This window comes from Taudactylus pleione, unplaced genomic scaffold (assembly GCF_031769625.1).
Source record: "Taudactylus pleione unplaced genomic scaffold, aTauple2 ptg000372l, whole genome shotgun sequence".
Taxonomy (NCBI): domain Eukaryota; kingdom Metazoa; phylum Chordata; class Amphibia; order Anura; family Myobatrachidae; genus Taudactylus; species Taudactylus pleione.
In genome coordinates, this window is record NW_028284773.1 from 11,276,597 (window position 1) to 11,296,269 (window position 19,673).

The following is a 19,673-nucleotide window of genomic DNA, read 5'->3' on the forward strand; positions in this document are numbered from 1 at the left end:
AATGAAGGGCTTCATCCACAAGTCCCACATGCCGAGCGGAATCGCTCCGTCTTAGCTCCTCCTTCACTTTCTCCAGCTGCTTCTGCAAAAGCCCAATGAGGGGAATGACCTGACTCAAGCTGGCAGTGTCTGAACTGACATCACGTGTGGCAAGTTTGAAGGGCTGGAGAACCTTGCACAACACGGAAATCATTCTCCACTGCGCTTGAGTCAGGTGCATACCCCCTCCTTTGCCTATGTCATAGGTGGATGTATAGGCTTGAATGGCCTTTTGCTGCTCCTCCATCCTCTGAAGCATATAGAGGGTTGAGTTCCACCGCATCACAACCTTTTGCTTCAGGTGATGGCGGGGCAGGTTCAAGAGTGTTTGCTGGTGCTCCAGTCTTCTTTACGCAGTCGCTGAATGGCAAAAGTGGCCAGAAATTTTTCAGGCCACCCAAAGCGTCTCCTGCACGCCCCTGTCGCTTTTCAGAAAATTCTGCACCACCAAGTTTATTGTGTGAGCAAAACATGGGACTTGCTGGAATTTGCCCAGATGTAATGCCCGCACAATATTGGTGGCGTTGTCAGATATCACAAATCCCCAGGATTGGGGTAAGCCACTGGGCGATGATTTCCCTCAGTTTCTCTAAGAGGTTGTCGGCGGTGTGCCTCTTACTGAAACCGGTGATACACGGCGTAGCCTGCCTTGGAACGAGCTGGCATTTCTGAGATGCTGCTACTGGTGACGCTGCTGCTGTTGCTGCGTAAGGTGATACATCTACCCAGTGGGCTGTCACAGTCATATAGTCCTTAGTCTGCCCTGTTCCACTTGTCCACATGTCCGTGGTTAAGTGGACATTGGGTACAACGGCATTTTTCAGGACACTGAGGACACTTTTTCTGACATTTCTGTACAGTCTCAGTATCGCCTGCCTAGTGAAGTGGAATCTAGACGGGATTTGGAACCGGGGACACACTACCTCCATCAATTGTCTAAATCCCACTGCACTAATGGCGGATACCGGATGCACGTCTAACACCAGCATAGCAGTCAAGGCCTCAGTTATACGTTTTGCTTCAGGATGACTGCTGTCGTACTTCATCCTCCTCGCTAAGGACTGTTGGAGGGTCAATTGTTTAGTAAAAGTAGTGGTGTCCCTACTTCCTCACTGGGATGATTAACGACTCCCAGCAGCAGCAACAGCAGCAGCGGCAGCAGGAGGCGTAGCAATGCAGGATCCTCCAGAGGAATCCGGGATAGGAGGGTCAGTCATGCCAGTGACATGGCCTGCAGGACTACTTCCGATCCTGACTAAGGAGGAAATTGACGAGGAGGGAGTTGACGGTGTGGTTTGCAGGCGCTTGGATACAACAGGACAACGGGATTTAGGTGTCCCTGCTTACGGTCTTAGCCAAAGTTTCTGAACTTGACAGTAACTTTTTATGAACGCACTGCAGGTGCCGTATAAGGGAGGATGTTCCTAGGTGGTTAACGTCCCTACCCCTACTTATTTCACCTTTACATATGGTACATATGGCAAGACAGTTGTTGTCCGGATTTGGATAGAAATATTGCCAGACCAAAGAGGTGGAATGTTTGGTCTTCTGCCCAGGCATGACCGTGATGGGCTTTTTCATCCCACGGACAACAACTGTCTCCCCCGGAGCCTGATTTAAACAAACCACATCACCATCAGAATCCTCCTCGCCAACTTCCTCCTCAGCACCAGCTACACCAGTATCCTCATCCTGTTGTACTTCAACAGTGACATGTTCAATTTGCATATCAGCAAGTGGACTGTGGGTGCTCCTTTCAGCACTTGCAGGGGGCGTGCAAATGGTGGAAAGAGCCACCTCTTCCCGTCCAGTGCTGGGAAGGTCAGGCATCGCAACCACCACCACACTTGGACTCTCCTTGGGGATTTGTGATATCTTCTTAGAACGCACAGTTCTTCGCTGTGCTTTTGCCAGCTTAACTCGTTTGATTTTTTCAGTGGGAAGAGGGCTTCCATCGTCATGTGAAGCTGAACCACTAGTCATGAACATAGGGAAAGACCTTAGCCTTTCCTTGCCACTCCGTTTCATAAATGGCATATTGGCAAGTTTACGTTTCTCTTCAGATGATTTATATGTTTTTTTAAGGTCATTTTCCTGAACTTTGTCATTTGGGATTGTATGTGCCCTCTTCTTTGACATTGGGCATCGGCCTTGGCAGACGACGTTGATGGCATGTTATCGTCTATGTCATGACTAGTGGCAGCAGCTTCAGCACTAGGAGGAAGTGGTTCTTGATCTTTCCCTATTTTATTTTTATCTGAGAAAGTTTGGTCCTCCATTTATGTTATATTGATATATACGTGCGGCTAAGGCGCACACAAACACAGAAAATAATTTTTTATTTTTGTTGGAGACTAGTGCACTTTGTGGGTTACTCCACCCTTTAAGAAATGAGCCAGCCGGCCCTTTACTTATGGGACACAGGCGCACGCTTGGCGCTGATCCTTTCTTGATGCACGTGCAGCTACAGCCCACACAATTCACAAACCCCAAAAAATATATTTTTTTATTTTGTTTCGAGTGCCCTTTGGGGGTTACAGCACCCTTTAACGGACAAGCCAGCCGGCCTTTTACTTATGGGACACAGGTGCACGCTTGGCGCTGCTCCTTTTTTGATGCACGTGCAGCCACAGTGCACACAATTCACAAACACAGAAAAAAATGTTTTATTTTGTTTGGAGTGCCCTTTGGGGGTTACAGCACCCTTTAACGTACAAGCCAGCTGGCCTTTTACTTATGGGACACAGGCGCACACTTGGCGCTGCTCCTTTGTTGATGCACGTGCAGCCACAGTGCACACAATTCACAAACACAGAAAAAAAAATGTATTTTATTTGGAGTGCCCTTTGGGGGTTACAGCACCCTTTAGCAGTCAATCCAGCCGGCCCTTTATTTATGGGACACAGGCGCACGCTTGGCACTACTTTGTTGATGCACGTGCGGCTACTGCGCACACAATTCACAAACCCCAAAAAATATTTTTTTTATTTTGTTTGGAGTGCCCTTTGGGGGTTACAGCACCCTTTAATGGACAAGCCAGCCGGCCTTTTACTTATGGGACACAGGCGCATGCTTGACGCTGCTCCTTTGTTGATGCACGTGCAGCCACAGTGCACACAATTCACAAACACAGAAAAAAAAAATTATTTTGTTTGGAGTGCCCTTTGGGGTTTACAGCACCCTTTAGCGGCCAATCCAGCCTGCCCTTTACTTATGGGACACAGGCGCACGCTTGGTGCTGCTCCTTTGTTGATGCACGTGCAGCCACAGTGCACACAATTCACAAACACAGAAAAAATATTTATTTTTTTTGCACTTGGGGGGAGCACCCCTGATGGACAGAGCACCCCCTGGACAACACTACAGCACCCCTTTAGGACTGGGACACTGCACAGGACTTTGGAGTGGACACAGTTCCTATGGACAAATGACTGCACAACACAGTCCAGCCAGCCCCTATGGACTTTGAAGGAGTGGACACAGCCCCTATGGACAACAGCAGCACAACGCAGCACAGCACAGCACAACACTACACTGCACTACACTACACAGCCCTGCCAGCCCTAACTCCCACCCTCCCTCTTCACTGTCCACAGCCGAGTGAGAAAATGTCGCCGACGCGGGTACCTTATACAGGATCCAAAACCCGCGAGACCCGGAAGGCGGGATGATGACGTTTTGCCTCGATTTCAGATCCGAGTCAGGCGGGAAAAGTCGAGCCTGACTCGGATCGGCCTCGAATCGGGGGGGCTCGGGGGGGTTCCGATTTCAGAAATCCGAACCCGCTCACCCCTAGTTTTTATGTCATCCATTGCTTTATCTATAATTATCAGTAGCACAGTTTAACTATTATCTAAGGATTTGCATTTACATAAATCCGATCTTTTCCATTATACAATTGTAGTTGTTTACAGTTTGTGGTTTTATCTGCAAGCAGCAATCACTGTATTACTGTTTTATAACTGCTGTGATTGTAGTTTCAAATTTTAATCTAAAAGGCATACTCAGTTTTCCCACCACAGCCCGTCATTCTAATAGGGGCCCCATCCCCCAACTCCAAGCATCTTTAAGCCCCTTTTGTTCTTATTAACCCCCTCTCCCTCCCCCCCCCCCTCCTCAGGAATATCCTCCAAAAACCTAATATCACCATTCCAGAGGAAAGGTTTGCAAGGACTAGGTGTGGCAATGATGCACATATCAGTGTTGATCATCGACAAGCGATGGTTTCAAACATTGATAAACAGAGGCAATTGTTAATTATTTGTTCATCATAGCCAACAACTGATAGTATAATATCGATGGAGGCGAACAATGGTGGAAACAAATGCATTTTGCATTCAAGCAACTGCAGACAGCGAATGAGCAAAGTACTTACCATCGATGGTTCTAATGATGGTTCTGATCAATGACCATCGATGGTGAGGCCATTGCAGGCTCTCTAACTTTCATCTACCATGGCTCAGTGGGCAGAGGAATTCCACCATCCTCCCCCTGCTTAAGCAGTCCTCTCCTAACCCACTTCCTCACCAACTCCCAACCCCTGCTCATGCATATACATGTAGACGCAGGTACATTGACGCGTCTTTCAATACACATAGTAGTGATGGGATGTGGGCAGGTATGTGTGTGTGTGTATAACATGTAGTTGTGTATTATATATGTATATGCTTGCGTATAGATATATAGTTATGTATGTGCGTATAAATATGTACTAATATGTGTATCTTGATACGCTTATGTGTCTATGTTTGTACACGGACGTATTGTGAGGTATGCACATAGGCGTATGTTCTTTGTATAAGTGTTATTTATGCACAGGTATGTGAGGTGTGCACAGATAGGCATGCTTATATGTTAACATGCAGGTATAAGGAGTTTCAATTACGTGTTTGTATGCTTGGGTACATGCAGAGATACATATGTGTGTATGTGCAAGTATATATGTATATACGTATATGTATGTGTGTGTAAATATATATATATATAATATATATATGATGGATATGTATATATATATATATATATATATATATACTGGGCTTGGTACAGGTAGATGTGGGGGCGATATGTATAGGCATGTTGGTACATCATGGGTGCGGGCATATGGATTTATATGTAAAGGTTTATAGTTATACATGTGCATATAGGTGTATGCATGTATATATGCCAGTATGATTATAGTTCAGTTCGTATGTAGGAGGACTCATATTGGCAGGTGTATGCATGCGTACATATAGACATATATATGGATATGTATGGACAGGTACTTGCTTCTATATGTAAAGGTGAGTGACACATGGATGTGTTAGGGTTAAATAATTTGGTGTACATACGTTTGCATCCCATACCAGGGTGCAATAAAGCTGGGAGGATCCTTTGCAATGGAGTCCTTCGTGGGCTAGATAAATATATATAGGTGCTGGTACTGGTCATGCACAGATATGGGTACTCTACAGATGCTAACTCTTTCCAACTCCCTAAACATGGTTCAGGATGGTGTCCAGGAGCATTTACGGACTCCATAACAGGGACCCGGTGGCTACACAGTATGGCTCATTGGGCATACAGGAGTGCGTGGTTCAAGATGGTGACCTGGGCAGCTTGGCTATTGACACTCCGAAAGTGGCTGCACAGTCAGACATTTCGCAGCCTTGAAGATGAGTTTGGCCATGTTAAACTTAGGATTGTTATGTACTGTCTGAGAATAACAGATCCAGTAACACAACTTGGTATTCTGAGCACCCACGCAAGCTAAGGTGCTTGCTTTCGCACAGATTAGAGGTGATGGGGGTAAGTAATGAGGCCAAGTGTATTTAGGTAAGAGCACTAAGTTCACATACCTCTATGACCCTTCCTCCACACTTTAGGGCTCTTCGGTGGGATCCATTTTCCCTCACATAGGGCTCCACCAGCTTGTCCTCAATATAGGGGTTTCCAACTTCCTATCTAGCTTAGCCTAGGTAGCTACTGTATGCAGTTAATCCCCTCTATTGGCTGCAGTGGATTTGTTTCTTGGCTGTAAACTGCCACTATGCAAAGTCCACAAGCTCCATGCCATGCTAGCAGAGTGCTTAGGAACAAAACTAGCTTCTTAGGTCTGCTCATTGTAGTTGGCAGAGTCAAACCGTGGGAGTGAAGGCTCCATATCACCAAATACTCCTGTCAAACGAGATCTAAGAGGATCTTAAAATGTAATGTGTCAAGTGTTTGCACAGGAGTTCAATGGGGTACGGAGATAGCAAAACAGGTGTCTAGTTTGAACTGAAGCGCAGCAGCACACCGAGGCAGCAGGATGTAAGGGGTTTTGGTGCCATCGTTGAAAGATCATGAGGCACAGCAGTTTGGCCAAAAGAATGAGTGGCAACAGGTTTCACCAGGAATAGTTGGTGCTAGTACTTTCTTAATTGCGATCTGGGAGTAGTGCATGCAATTAAAAACCAGCACCTCTCGTCCCTTGTGGCAATGGGGGTCATCAGGCAAGTAGTCCTGGTTGGCATTCAAATCAATATTACACTCACAACACAACACTTCCCGGGAGCAGACAATCGCATAGCTGACAGCTTGTCTAGGTTCAAGTGCAATGAATTTCACCAATGGTCATTCACAGTGGTGGAAAATGTACATCTCAAGTTTGGCAGATCAACATGCTGACAGCGAGAACTCTTGATAAACTCTCTAGCCACAGCTAAGTGTAGCATGCATAACCTGTAAGGCATGGCTTCATTTCCTAGAGGTGATATCAGTCAAGTTATATTAGATTATTTAGGAACCTATATTTCAGATAAATAAAGGGGCAGCCAAGTCAGGTGACTTGGCAGGAATTTCCTTATGAACCTGAAAGGTAAGAAATATATTAACAAGGGTTTCTTAACTCAAGGTTGCTGAAGGGTTGAGAAAAACACCCACTCACAAAAAGAAAAAAAAACCTTATATACACACAAATGTTAACATGAAGGGTGCAATCAGCAGGGTCACTAGCAGCACCTTTGAGGTGACTCTTTTTCACGTGTTGTTTTTTTATTATTTCTCTGTGCCTACATTAGCACCTTTCAGTTAGGAGAACTAGTGGCTGCGTCCAATACACCAACAAACAGGGGTTTGTGGTATGATAAAGTGATGATCAGGGAGTCTGAGTACTTTGTATAATCCACAAGTCCATAACGTATCAATTGGGCAAAGGTCAGTTGATCACACTAGCGCAGCATGACAATGAGGGAGCAAGCCCACCTCCTCTCAGTGTTTAGGAAAAGCATTTCCAAATTGGGATTGGATGCTAAGAACTTTGGTTCACATTCCGGCAGCAGAAACCAACGCTGTTATTTTGAGGGCTACCAGCAACATAAAGACGCTAGGTGGGCACCCGGGAAACACAATTGCAAATGAAACATAACCAAGTTACGCTGTTAACAAGGTGATAGAAGGAGGACATATCCTCTGGGGCTGTGTAACGATTTGGCACATTTACTGGAATGACCTGCCTCATGCCGGGCAGAAGACACCTATGTTGGTGTATGACACCTGAGCCAGGTGTGGGCAGCGGTGCTGCTAGTTGGGTCATGGCCTCATTGTTAGATGTTGGATCATGAAGGCTCCTCTGAAGCTGATTATTGCGGGGGCACTAGGCCCAAACTCGGACCATCACCCTGCTAGTGAGGGAGGAGTGACTGAGGTCTTGGCTTCACGATCAGTAGGATTGGAGAACCCAGTCCATGGAAGCAGCTGGGTACATCGGTGCTGCCTAGGAATGGAGTGAATAAGAGTACCTTACTCCAATTTCCAAATATGAATAGTATGTTTGCAGTTGTTTTCTCCTGGGGCCCACCAAATATGAGTTACATTAGACCTGGGAAATAGGCAGATGCAGGTCACACTCATCACAATTTTGGGTGAGAAGGGGATCAACCTCTGCGGGGGGTTTTGCCTCATGTCGCAAAAATTACTAATCCCATTTCAATCAATTGGCTACTTCGGCAAGAGGTTTTCAACCCCCTTCATGGGATGCGAACCTCAAGTGAGTACGCATTAGTGTTAGGGTGGATAGGGGCACTACGCATTACCAAGTCATAATTTTGTTTCAGATCCATGGTGCAAGCCTGGAGACATGTGGATCGTGGGCCATTCGTTGATATTTTGGGCCGAGAAGTTTATCATGGCCAAGAAGTGGAATGGGGCCAGGTGCAAACAAATTCAGAATATACGGTGGGTAGGACAAAGGGGCAGTTAATGTCAGCAATAGGCAGGACAAGTAGGCAGTACAGGAACCCTAGTAGGATAATAGTACTAGTAGGATAATAGTACATCTAGGGGGTAATGATTTAGGCAGCATAACATTCAGGCACCTGTTCAGGACAAGGAAACAGATTTAGTAATAGTAAATACCCTTTGACCAAAAAACACACTTGGGTCGGGTCAAACATAGTCCCAAGGAGACGCTAGCATGCTGCATCAGGGGCAGCGATGAACAGAACAGGGAGGGAAGTTAACAACTTGATGAAGGGATGCATGCGCTCCCTAGGGGGTGACATAATAATCCACTCCCGGCTGATAGCTAGGAAGGAACCCCTGTACAGAACAGATGGGGTACATCTGTCAGAACTGGACATGGGGTGGTTTGTGGAAGACTTGCTGCAGGGCTTAGGGCGGTAGGAGGATAGTTGATGGCGGGCTAGGATGCGGTGAGACCTAGCTGTGGCGGGAAACGCAATTGCAAACTTAAGATAATCAAGGTACGTTGTCAATGACGTGATGGGAGGATGATATGTCCTCCGGGGCCGTGTAGTGATTAGGCCATTTCCTGGAATGGATTGCCTCATGACGGGCAGAAGACACCTGTGTCAGGTTATGACAGTGTGCCGATGGGGGCAGCAGTGCTGCTGGTGGTGTCATGGCCCCCTTTTGTTGGATGGTGAGCGTGAAGGCTCCTCCCAAGCTGTCCATAGCGGGGGCACTAGGCCCTAACTCGGACCGTCACCCCGCTAGTGAGGGAGGAGTGACTGAGGAAGTCTTGGCTTCACGGGTCAATAGGATTGGAGAACCCAGTCCATTGAATAGGATTGGAGAATCCAGTCTATTGGAACTGGGTGGGCTCAGGTGGGCCCACCCGTGAGGGGGTGGGTAGGAGTACCCACCCCAATCACCAAATTGAATAGTATGTTTGCAATTGCTTTTCCTGGGCCACCAACTTTATGGAAGTGTTAAAAAAATTGGATCTTCTTCCACCAGCTATTGTGTGTTGTGTCTTTATTCAATGGGAATGGGGTCAGAGATGGACACATAAGAGTACTGCACATAAAAGATGCTACCAGGAAGTAGGCACAAGGGAATCCCTCATACCTAAGCGGCTTAACAATTTCATGCTAAGTATCATGTTCTACCCTCCAGAGAAAAAACATTTAGGGTGGTGGTGCTTTTCTCCTACATTATTCTATAACAGGGTAAAGTCACTTCTCACTAGTCAGAGATTATGTTAGTTGCTGGCTAGTTGCCAAGATTATAGAAATGTACTATATAGACTGCAGATTTATAGATTGATACAAAAGGGAAAGCTAGTGGTAAGACATGAAGCATAACTAACATGCTTGCATTTTAACGTTTTTGTGCTGCATCGTAATTACTAAGGTCTGAGTACTATACTTGGGTCTAGAGTTTCTCAATTCAATATTTTTTACAGATGTTTTTTTTCTCTAAAAACGTTTCAAGTATTAAGCCTAAAATAATAATATTTGTCTTCTTTAAAACCAGTAAATGATTCAGCAAGCTTTCACAACTAAAGATTTTGGTCACTAGAGCCTCCCTGAGTATTAAATGAAGGTCAGTCCATTACATATCACAGTACTCTATGGGTTAAATAAAAATTCACGTAGGTTTAATTATTTATTCATTTTAACTTACCTGTGCTTGCCAGGCATTTAATAACAAAAGCAGATAAAAAGATTATGTTAAAAATCCAATTAAAAATCTGCCGAAAAATGCATACAGTGTGTGGAAAATAATTAAGCCAATAAATATTATAAATAATAGGAAAAAGAAAACACATTTAACTTGCCTTTTTAGCACTAGGTCCAGGTTTTACCAATGTGCAACTAATCATGTGACCATCCTCATTAATTGTAGCCTCATAATCTTCAAGTTCCTGTTACAAATTTCAAATTAAAAACAAAAGACAAATTTACAATTTTAGTTCTTCAACAGAGTGTATATGTTGTATTAAACATTTAGCCATTGATGTGCCATTCATAAAGTCTTAAGTTCTGATTTGAATGTTTATGTTCTAGATTTTCCAAATCAAATTGTCCAACTTCTTTCTTGTAGTTGTATTTCTAAAGTGCTGCTTTTTAAAAGCATGACTCATCATCATTAGATAAAGCATTTATTTGGTAATTGCATGTTTGTCTACTCTCCCAGAGTGTATGGGGGATTTCCAAATTTTGGAAACTTCTCCTGATCTTGCATTGATAGCTATGTCTTGCTAATACTCTGTCCATTTTATAAAACATATACTAATAAAAGGTGATTTGGTTAATTTTTAGTTCACATAGGGCTGGTATGTCAAACTCAAAATCTCAACCGGGCCGAATATTCAAGGTCAAGAGTGTGTGGGCCCCAAGAAAAAAAAAAGTCTCAATAATATGCTCCAAACCCCATCCCCACATGACATAATAATATAATGATATGCATCAGACTCCCCTTGTAATAATATGCTCTACAAACACCAGCCCCATTCCCCCAGTAATAATATGCTCCAGCCCCCTCCCTCTCAATAATATGCTCCAGACCCCCTCCCCACAAAATTATATACTGTATATGCTATAGCCCCCCCTGCTCACCTCCCCACACATATGTGCACTGAACAAGACTGCGTCCCCCATCCCTGTAGCAAACGCAGGATTTTTAAGGGGGGGTTCCATTTTATATATATATATATATAATATATATGTACAGCATGCATACTGTACTGTACACATAAGCTTGCATGCATTCACACATAGCATACATACACACATAGCAAACATACACACAGCATACATAAATTCATTCACACTTAGCATACATACACACACACACACATAGCATACATACTATACACACACATAGCAAACATACTCACATAGCAAACATACATTCATTCACACATAGCATACATACACACACACACACACACATAGCATACATGCACACACACTCATAGCATACATACACACACACACACACAGCAAACATACACACATAGCATACATAATTACATACACACACAGCATACATACACACACACACACACACACATAGCATACATACACACACAGCATACATACATTCATTCACACATAGCAAACATACATACAGCATACATACTGTACTGTACATACAAGCTTCCGTGCATTCACACATAGCATACATACACACATAGCAAACATACACACAGCATACATAAATTCATTCACACTTAGCATACATACACACACACACATAGCATACATACTATACACACACATAGCAAACATACTCACATAGCAAACATACATTCATTCACACATAGCATACATACACACACACACACACATAGCATACATGCACACACACTCATAGCATACATACACACACACACACACATAGCATACATGCACACACACTCATAGCATACATACACACACACACAGCAAACATACACACATAGCATACATAATTACATACACACACAGCATACATACACACACACACACACATATAGCATACATACACACACAGCATACATACATTCATTCACACATAGCAAACATACATACAGCATACATACTGTACTGTACATACAAGCTTGCATGCATTCACACATAGCATACACACACAGCATACATACATACATTCACACATAGCATACATACACACAGCATACACACACACACACACACACAGAATATACACACACACATACAGCATATAGTACTTACATAAACCCAGGGCTAAGGAGGAGGAGCTCACCACCGCGGCTACCCTAGCAGATAGTATGCTGCACATGCGCCTCAGCTCCCTCGGCCATCCGTATCTTCTGTATCCAGTGCAGAGAGCTCTTCCGATCAGAGCTCTCTGCCTGAGGAGCTGCTGCACATGTGTGGCAGCTCCAATCGCGGCCGCGGGTGGCCTGCTGACTCTGCAGAGTCAAGGTTCTCTCCATCTTTAAAAAAAAAATTGATTCGCCTGGGGGGGTAAACCCCCCCCTGCGTGCGCTACAGCATCCTGTGTCTCACCATTCCCCAGCGCCTGTCTCCCAGCCTCACTGTTTCCAAACCCATCTCTAAGCTTCACCATTCCCCAGATTCCCCAGCCGTGTCTTCAGGTCCAAACCCCCCCTTTACACTAGTCAGGCAGACAGATTTATTAAAGTATAAATTTACTTACTGACTGTCACACTACTGTGACACAGTCAGAATTGGCGGGACGGCGCAGGCTCCTGTTCTTGATCTCTGAATGTGTGTACTGTGCAGTTCAGTGTGTACTGTGCAGGTGGCTGCTGTGTGTGCAGGGAAGGCTGCAGATGGGTTGATGGTGGGCCGCAGATGGGCTGGAGGCGGGGCTGTCAGTGGTGACTAAAGGCTTCGCAAAAGCTTATGGTAGGAACTGCTGTGGGTAAGCATCTGTAACAGCTCCCCCATTGGCCATGTTTATTTTTAATTGGTAACACTGCTTGACGGCAGCCATCCGGCTGAGCAGAGCTGCAGAAGGGGTGAATGAAGGGCTCCGGTCTGGGCCACATAATATATGCATTTGGGCCCACACTGCCGGGCCGTATAAAATGTTTATTTGTGCCGCATGTGGTCCACAGACCGCATGTTTAACATGCCTGGTGTACGGCATTAACATCGGGGGTTGAGATGGGCAAACTTGTATAGAATTATTTGAAACTAACATTCCTTGTTTTTAATTCTGAATTTAAAGCACCTTTATAGCATCAAAATAGTATTAAACAGAAGTACAAGAACCAGTTTATGTTGGTTTGTAATATGTGGTAACACCGTTTGAAGAGCCAATGTAATATTATTTTATTGTCTGAGTTATGAAAAAATCACTTACCCAACCAGTTCCTTCAAACATCTTCAAGTCCAGTGGATCTCCCTGTAATTTTCCATCCAGCTTGATAAGTGAATGACAGGTAGTCATTGCTTCAAAAATGTGGCACCAAGGCAGAGTATGGGAAGAACTGAACAGAAATACATCCTGAAAACTGAGAAGATGTGTGGTAAATATTGTCATTCAGTGTAAGTATGAGACTATTAAAGATCTTATCCGGATAATGTCCGAGGAAGCCGCTGAGACACATAGAGAGGCGGGGAAACGCATTACTCATTACCCACAAGTGTCTGTGCTTCACGCTGCATGCAACCTATAGCTAAAAGTGCACTAAGGCTGGATAAAAGGACTGCCAAAAACCTCCTTTACAAGGCTCCCAGTGAGTATGACCACATGGATTGCCTGACCTAAAAGTCATTAGAGGGCTGAGCTGTTATTACATTACAGTGTGCTGACTATCTGACTGTTGGAAGTATACTATTAGCACACTTACCACTAAAAACGGGAAAGAGTGGACTGTCAAGTGCCCCTATGTGGGGAAGGATTTATTGTATCACAATTGTCAGCAAAAAACGCTAAGGAAATAACATTAGATGCGATCTCCACTGAATGAGTGGACCACGTGGAGAAGGAGTATAATTATTTCAAAATCCTAAAAATACCAAGCAGCCTTTGAGAGACAGCAGTATATTAGCAAATGTTGGTAATGTAAACCTGTATGCTTTCTTTTTTGATTTTTGTATTTTATGAATTGAGGAGCTATCAGATAAACAATTGAAGTTATAATATTATTGGTGATTAAAATAATTAATACACTATTAATTATATTATTACATATTATATATACAGATTTGATTGTACTCGTAGATTTTAGGGATATACCCCATTATATTGTTTTTTTTAGATACTCTATGGCCATTTTTTATTGATGTGTTTTCTTATTTTTTATTCATTAAATATTTTCTGAAGTATTTGAACCAAATGTACTATTAATCCATTTGCAGTGCTGTCTGTTATATTGTGTATTCTTTTTAATGTTGTATTCTGGAGAGGGGTGACAATCCCTTCTAAACAGATAGCTGCAGCAATAGTTAAGATAATTATAAGTGTTTGTGGGACTAGGCGCCAGGTGATCTTTTTCTTTTTATATCGGATACATAACAACCTGATTTTGTATAAAACTGAATTTGATATAAATGACTATGAATCAAAACAGACCCCGATTCTTTCAAAAAGAATAGTTTCAGTTATTCAAACAGGTAAGGGCATCCATTTATTCTTAGAATACTGAAGCAGCTTTTCTAGCTTGTCCTGCTCACATATAAAAAAATGATACAGGTTGAGTCTCCCATATCCAAATATTCAGAAATACGGAATATTCCAAAATACGGAATATTTTTAGCATGACTGAGATAGTGAAACCTTTGCTTTTTGATGGTTCAATGTACACAAACTTTGTTTAAGGCACCAGATTATAAAAAATATAGTATAAAATTACCCTCAGGCTGTGTGCATAAGGTGTATATGACATATAAATGAATTTCATTTCTGTACACAAACTTTGTTTGAGCCACATAATTATTAAAAATATTGTATAAAATGACCTGCAGGCTGTGTGTATAAGGTGTATATAATATATAAATGCATTCTGTGTTTAGATTTGGGTCCCATTCCCAAGATATTTCATTGTGGTATGCAAATATTCCAAAATATGGAATATTCCGATATCCAAAATTCCCCTGGTCCCAAGCATTTTGAATATGGGAGACTCAAACTGTATGACAAACTACACATTACTGTATTAACAAAATTAAGTTCAGGATTTATTTCTATTCCTATTTAATGTCAAATATGGGGGCGGGAGTAGAGGGGTCACAATGAAAAATGTTAGTCCACTGGCTCCCTCTGCCACTCAGAATTATGTTCAAACTCTTCTCACTCACAAGGCCCTCAATCATTCTTATCTTCCCTACAGCTCCAGCTTCTTTGCATTACACACCCCTCTTGCCGACTCCACTTGCAATAACTCCTGCCTCACCTTCTTCCTCATCCAGCTCCAGGATTTATCCTATGCTGCTCCAAATCTCTATCTTTCCCTGCTCTATGTGACACTCATCCAGCTTTCCAGCCATCAAATGTACCCTTCAAAAACTCACCTCTTCTAAGAAACCTACCACCTGTCCTCCTAAGTCTTCATATCTACACTCTCCATATTTGCTCCCCTCTATGTCTTCAACCATAGCTTCTCTAGAATGTAATCTCTATGCCACCTCCTTTTTGTGGTCTCTATATATTTGTATAATCTGCATATTGTAATTATATATATATATATATATATATATAATAAACTTGTCTATTAAATGTCCTATATGATCTCTCATGTTTTGCAATGTCACTGTAGGACCTACCTTTTAGCAGCGCCATTGGGTTGCCACATAGATAAAATAATAATAATAATAATAATAATAATAATAATAATAATAATAATAATAATAATAATAAGGATTATGTGATCATCTGCTATGTAATTTTCCTATTGATTAATTACCTGAAACTTACCGACTGTTATCGCAAGGAAGAATGCCATATACATTTAAGATGTCTTCTGTCAAAGTGCCTGTCTAGGTAAAATAAATAGAGACATTTTATTTAACAAAAGTTGATGCTTTATTGTATGTACAGTATTATAGTGTAGTATTTTAACTAGGTGTGTGCACCGGCCACTTTTCGTATTTTGGTTTTGGATCTGGATTTTTCTTCGTGTTTTGGATTGGTTTTGTCAAAACTACCTGTCCGTGTTTTGGGTTCTGGGTTTTGGATCTGTATTATTTTCGAAAAAAAAGCATAAACACAGCTAAAATCACAAAATTTGTGGGTTTTTCTGTTCCTATGCTATCATTAACCTCAATAACATTAATTTCCACTCATTTCCAGTCTATTCTGAACACCTCACACCTCACAATATTGTTTTTAGGCCAAAAGTTTGCACCGAGGTAGCTGGATGACTATGCTAAGCGACACAAGTGGGCAGCGCAAACACGTGGCCCATCTAGGAGTGGCACTGCAGTGGCAGACAGGATGGCAGTTTGAAAAACTAGGCCCCAAACAGGACATAATGCAAAAAAAAAAATGGAGGTGCAAGATGGAATTGTTCTTGGGCCCACCCACCCTTATTTTGTATAAACAGGACATGCACACTTTCACAAACCAATCATGTCAGCGCCAGGGTCTGCCCCTCAACTGTGGCTAAAACGATTGGTTCGTTTGGGCCCCCACAAAACAAGCTGGCAATTAATCTGTCCCTGCACAAACTGGCTCTGCAGAAGCAAGATGTCGTCTTCATCCACCAATTCCTCACCCTCTTCAGTGTTGTGTACATCCTCATCCTCACAGAGTATTAATTTGTCCCCGCTGGAATCCAACACCACCGGTCCCTTTGTACTTTCTGGAGGCTGGTCTTCCAGGAAGAATTGATAATTCATTTTGACGAACATCATCTTCTCCACATTTTGTGGAAGCAACCTCCTACACTTTTCGCTAACCAGGTTCCCGGCTGCACTAAAAACTCTTTGCAGAGTACAAACTGGAGGGGGGGGGGGTATACTAGGTAAAATAGAGCCAGTTTGTACAGGGGCCTCCAAATTGCCTCTTTTTCCTGCCAGTAAAGGTACGGACTGTCTGACATGCCTACTTGGATGCTGTCACCGATGTAATCCTCCACCATTCTGTCAATGGTGACAGTATCATATGCAGTGACAGTAGACATGTCAGAAATTGTTGGCAGGTCCTTCAGTCAAGACCAAATGTCCAAACTTGGTCCTATCTGCCCCAGTTGCTGGAGAAAATTAAGAAGGAGCTGTTGCCATGTCACGTTCCGCTTCAGCTGACATTGTTTTCACCAGCAGGTCTTTGCACCTCTGCAGGCTTGTGTATGCCGGAAAGAGAGACACCATGTAGGCTTTAAACCTAGGATCGAGCATGGTGGCCAAAATGTAGTGGTATGATTTCAACAGATTGACCACCCTCGAATCCTGGCAAAACAAATACAGGGGTTTATCCACAAGTCCCACATACCGAGCGGAATCGTTCCGTCTTAGCTCCTCCTTCACTTTCTTCAGCTGCTTCTGCAAAAGCCTGATGATGGGAATGACCTGACTCAAGCTGGCAGTGTCTGAACTGACTTCACGTGTGGCAAGTTCGAAGGGCTGGAGAACCTTGCACAACACTGAAATCATTCTCCATTGCGCTTGAGTCAGGTGCATAACCCTCCTTTGCCTATGTCATAGGTGGATGTATAGGCTTGAATGGCCTTTTGCTGCTCCTCCATCCTCTGAAGCATATAGAGGGTTGAGTTCCACCGCGTTACAACCTCTTTCTTCAGGTGATGGCAGGGCAGGTTCAAGAGTGTTTGCTGGCGCTCCAGTCTTCGGCACGCAGTCACTGAATGGCGAAAGTGGACTCCTGCACACCCCTGTTGTTTTTCAAAAAATTCTGCACCACCAAATTTATTGTGTGAGCAAAACATGGGACGTGCTGGAATTTGCCAAGATGTAATGCCCGCACAAATCCCCAGGAGAGTCTATGTGGGGTAAACCATTGGGCAATGATTTCCCTCAGTTTCTCTAAGAGGTTGTCGGTGGTGTGCCTCTTATTAAACCCAGTGATACACAGCATAGCCTGCCTTGGAATGAGTTGGCATTTCTGAGATGCTACTACTGGTGATGCTGCTGTTGTTGCTGTGTAAAGCGATACATCTACCCAGTGGGTTGTCACAGTCATATAGTCTTCAGTCTGCCCTGTTCCACTTGTCCACATGTCCGTGGTTAAGTGGATATTGGGTACAAACGCATTTTTTAGGACACTGAGGACACTCTTTCTGATGTCTCTGTACATTCTCGGTATCGCCTGCCTAGTGAAGTGAAATCTAGACGGGATTTGGTAACGGGGACACACTATCTCCATCAATTGTCTAAATCCCACTGCACTAATAGCGGATACCGGACGCACTTCTAACACCAACATAGCTGTCACGGCTAGCAAAGAATAGATTAACCCACACCGATCAATATATAGTTAAAGGTCCTTCCTATAAGTCATAATAATACAAGTGTCAGTTTGAATCACTAAATATAATATAATTCAAGTAGGAGGTGCTCCGTGGAATATAATAAACAGTATATGAAAAAGAGGCAAGAAAAGCAAGATATTCCTTAGTGGGGCACACACAGACCAATATAAACTATTTGGATGTGAGTCTGACCTTGGAGAATTAAACAAATTTATAAAATATAACTTTTATTAGTATACCAAAATTAAAATGTGTTGTATGCGAATTACAACATAATGATAAAATCCAAATAATAAGTGCACAAATAACAACAATTAAACCACTATGTATCTCCTATGTGTAGGTAACGGAATATATAATTATATTTCATTCAATGATGGTACATATATGATATGGGTGTCTGTAGTTCTTGAGGACAAATAGATAAATAACATCAAATAATAATAATGGTGGTGATCTCTCAGGATTATAGCTCACCACTCATGCCCAATGTATCAAAAATAAAATAAAAATACAGTCAATCTAATAGAAGTATCACTTAAAGATAACTGTACTAGACCGGATGAATGTCATATATCTTAAATGACCCACATGATGATCTAATAAATATCGTTATCCAAAATCCACACAGGGATCGAAGCCTCAATATAATCCAATAATATGTGGTATGGCAACAGTGAACCGCATGTATATTAGGGGATAAAAATAAGCCCCAAATAAACAGTCATGTGAGTCAGAGGTGCGTTAAATTTACCTGTTATATATCAAGATATAATAATTAATATAACACCTTAGTCGCTTAAGGGATTTAGTAGTAATTCCACACTATAGATATGATACAGGATATATGTATTGCGGCAAAATCACCCCTAGTCAGGGGGATATTTGTATATTGCCGCGTATGCCAATTGGCACCTTATCTACGGAATCATAGTACATCCAAACATACATACGGTTAAAGGTGGACTGCTTACGGTCTTAGCCAGGAACTTGACAGAAACTTTTTATGAACACGCTGCAGGTGACGTATAAGGCAGGATGTTCCTAGGTGGTTAACGTCCCTACACCTACTTATTTCACCTTTACATATGGTACATATGGCAAGACAGTTGTTGTCCAGATTTGGAGAGAAATATTTCCAGACCAAAAAGGTGGGATTCTGCCCAGACATGACCATGATAGACTTTTTCATCCCACGGACAACTCTTTCCCTTGGTGCCTGATTTAAACAAACCACATCACCATCAGAATCCTCCTCGTTGTACTGCAACAGTGACATCTTCATTTTGAATACTAGCAACTGGACTGTGGGTGCTCCTTCCAGCACTTGCAGAAGGTGTGCAAATAGTGGAAGTAGCCAGCTCTTCCTGTCCAGTGTTGGGAAGGTCAGGCAACGCAACCGCCGACACACTTGGTCTCTCCTTGGGGATTTCTGATATCTTAGAACGCACAGTTCTCTGCTGTGCTTTTGCCAGCTTAACTCTTTTAATTTTTCTAGCGGGAG

The 19,673-nt window shown here is 42.8% G+C and overlaps 1 protein-coding gene across 1 annotated transcript in view; it reads right to left on the reverse strand.

Moving 5' to 3' along the window:
- The window catches only part of LOC148508283 (putative cation-transporting ATPase 13A4), a 165,418-nt gene that overhangs the window by 105,936 nt on the left and 39,809 nt on the right, over window positions 1-19,673 (reverse strand). The window contains exons 7-9 of the mRNA XM_088444740.1: window positions 15,661-15,722; window positions 13,105-13,255; window positions 10,085-10,171 (exon numbers count right to left, since the gene is read on the reverse strand). Of these exons, the coding sequence (XP_088300866.1) occupies window positions 10,085-10,171; window positions 13,105-13,255; window positions 15,661-15,722 (300 nt within the window). The remainder of the gene's footprint in view (window positions 1-10,084; window positions 10,172-13,104; window positions 13,256-15,660; window positions 15,723-19,673) is intronic.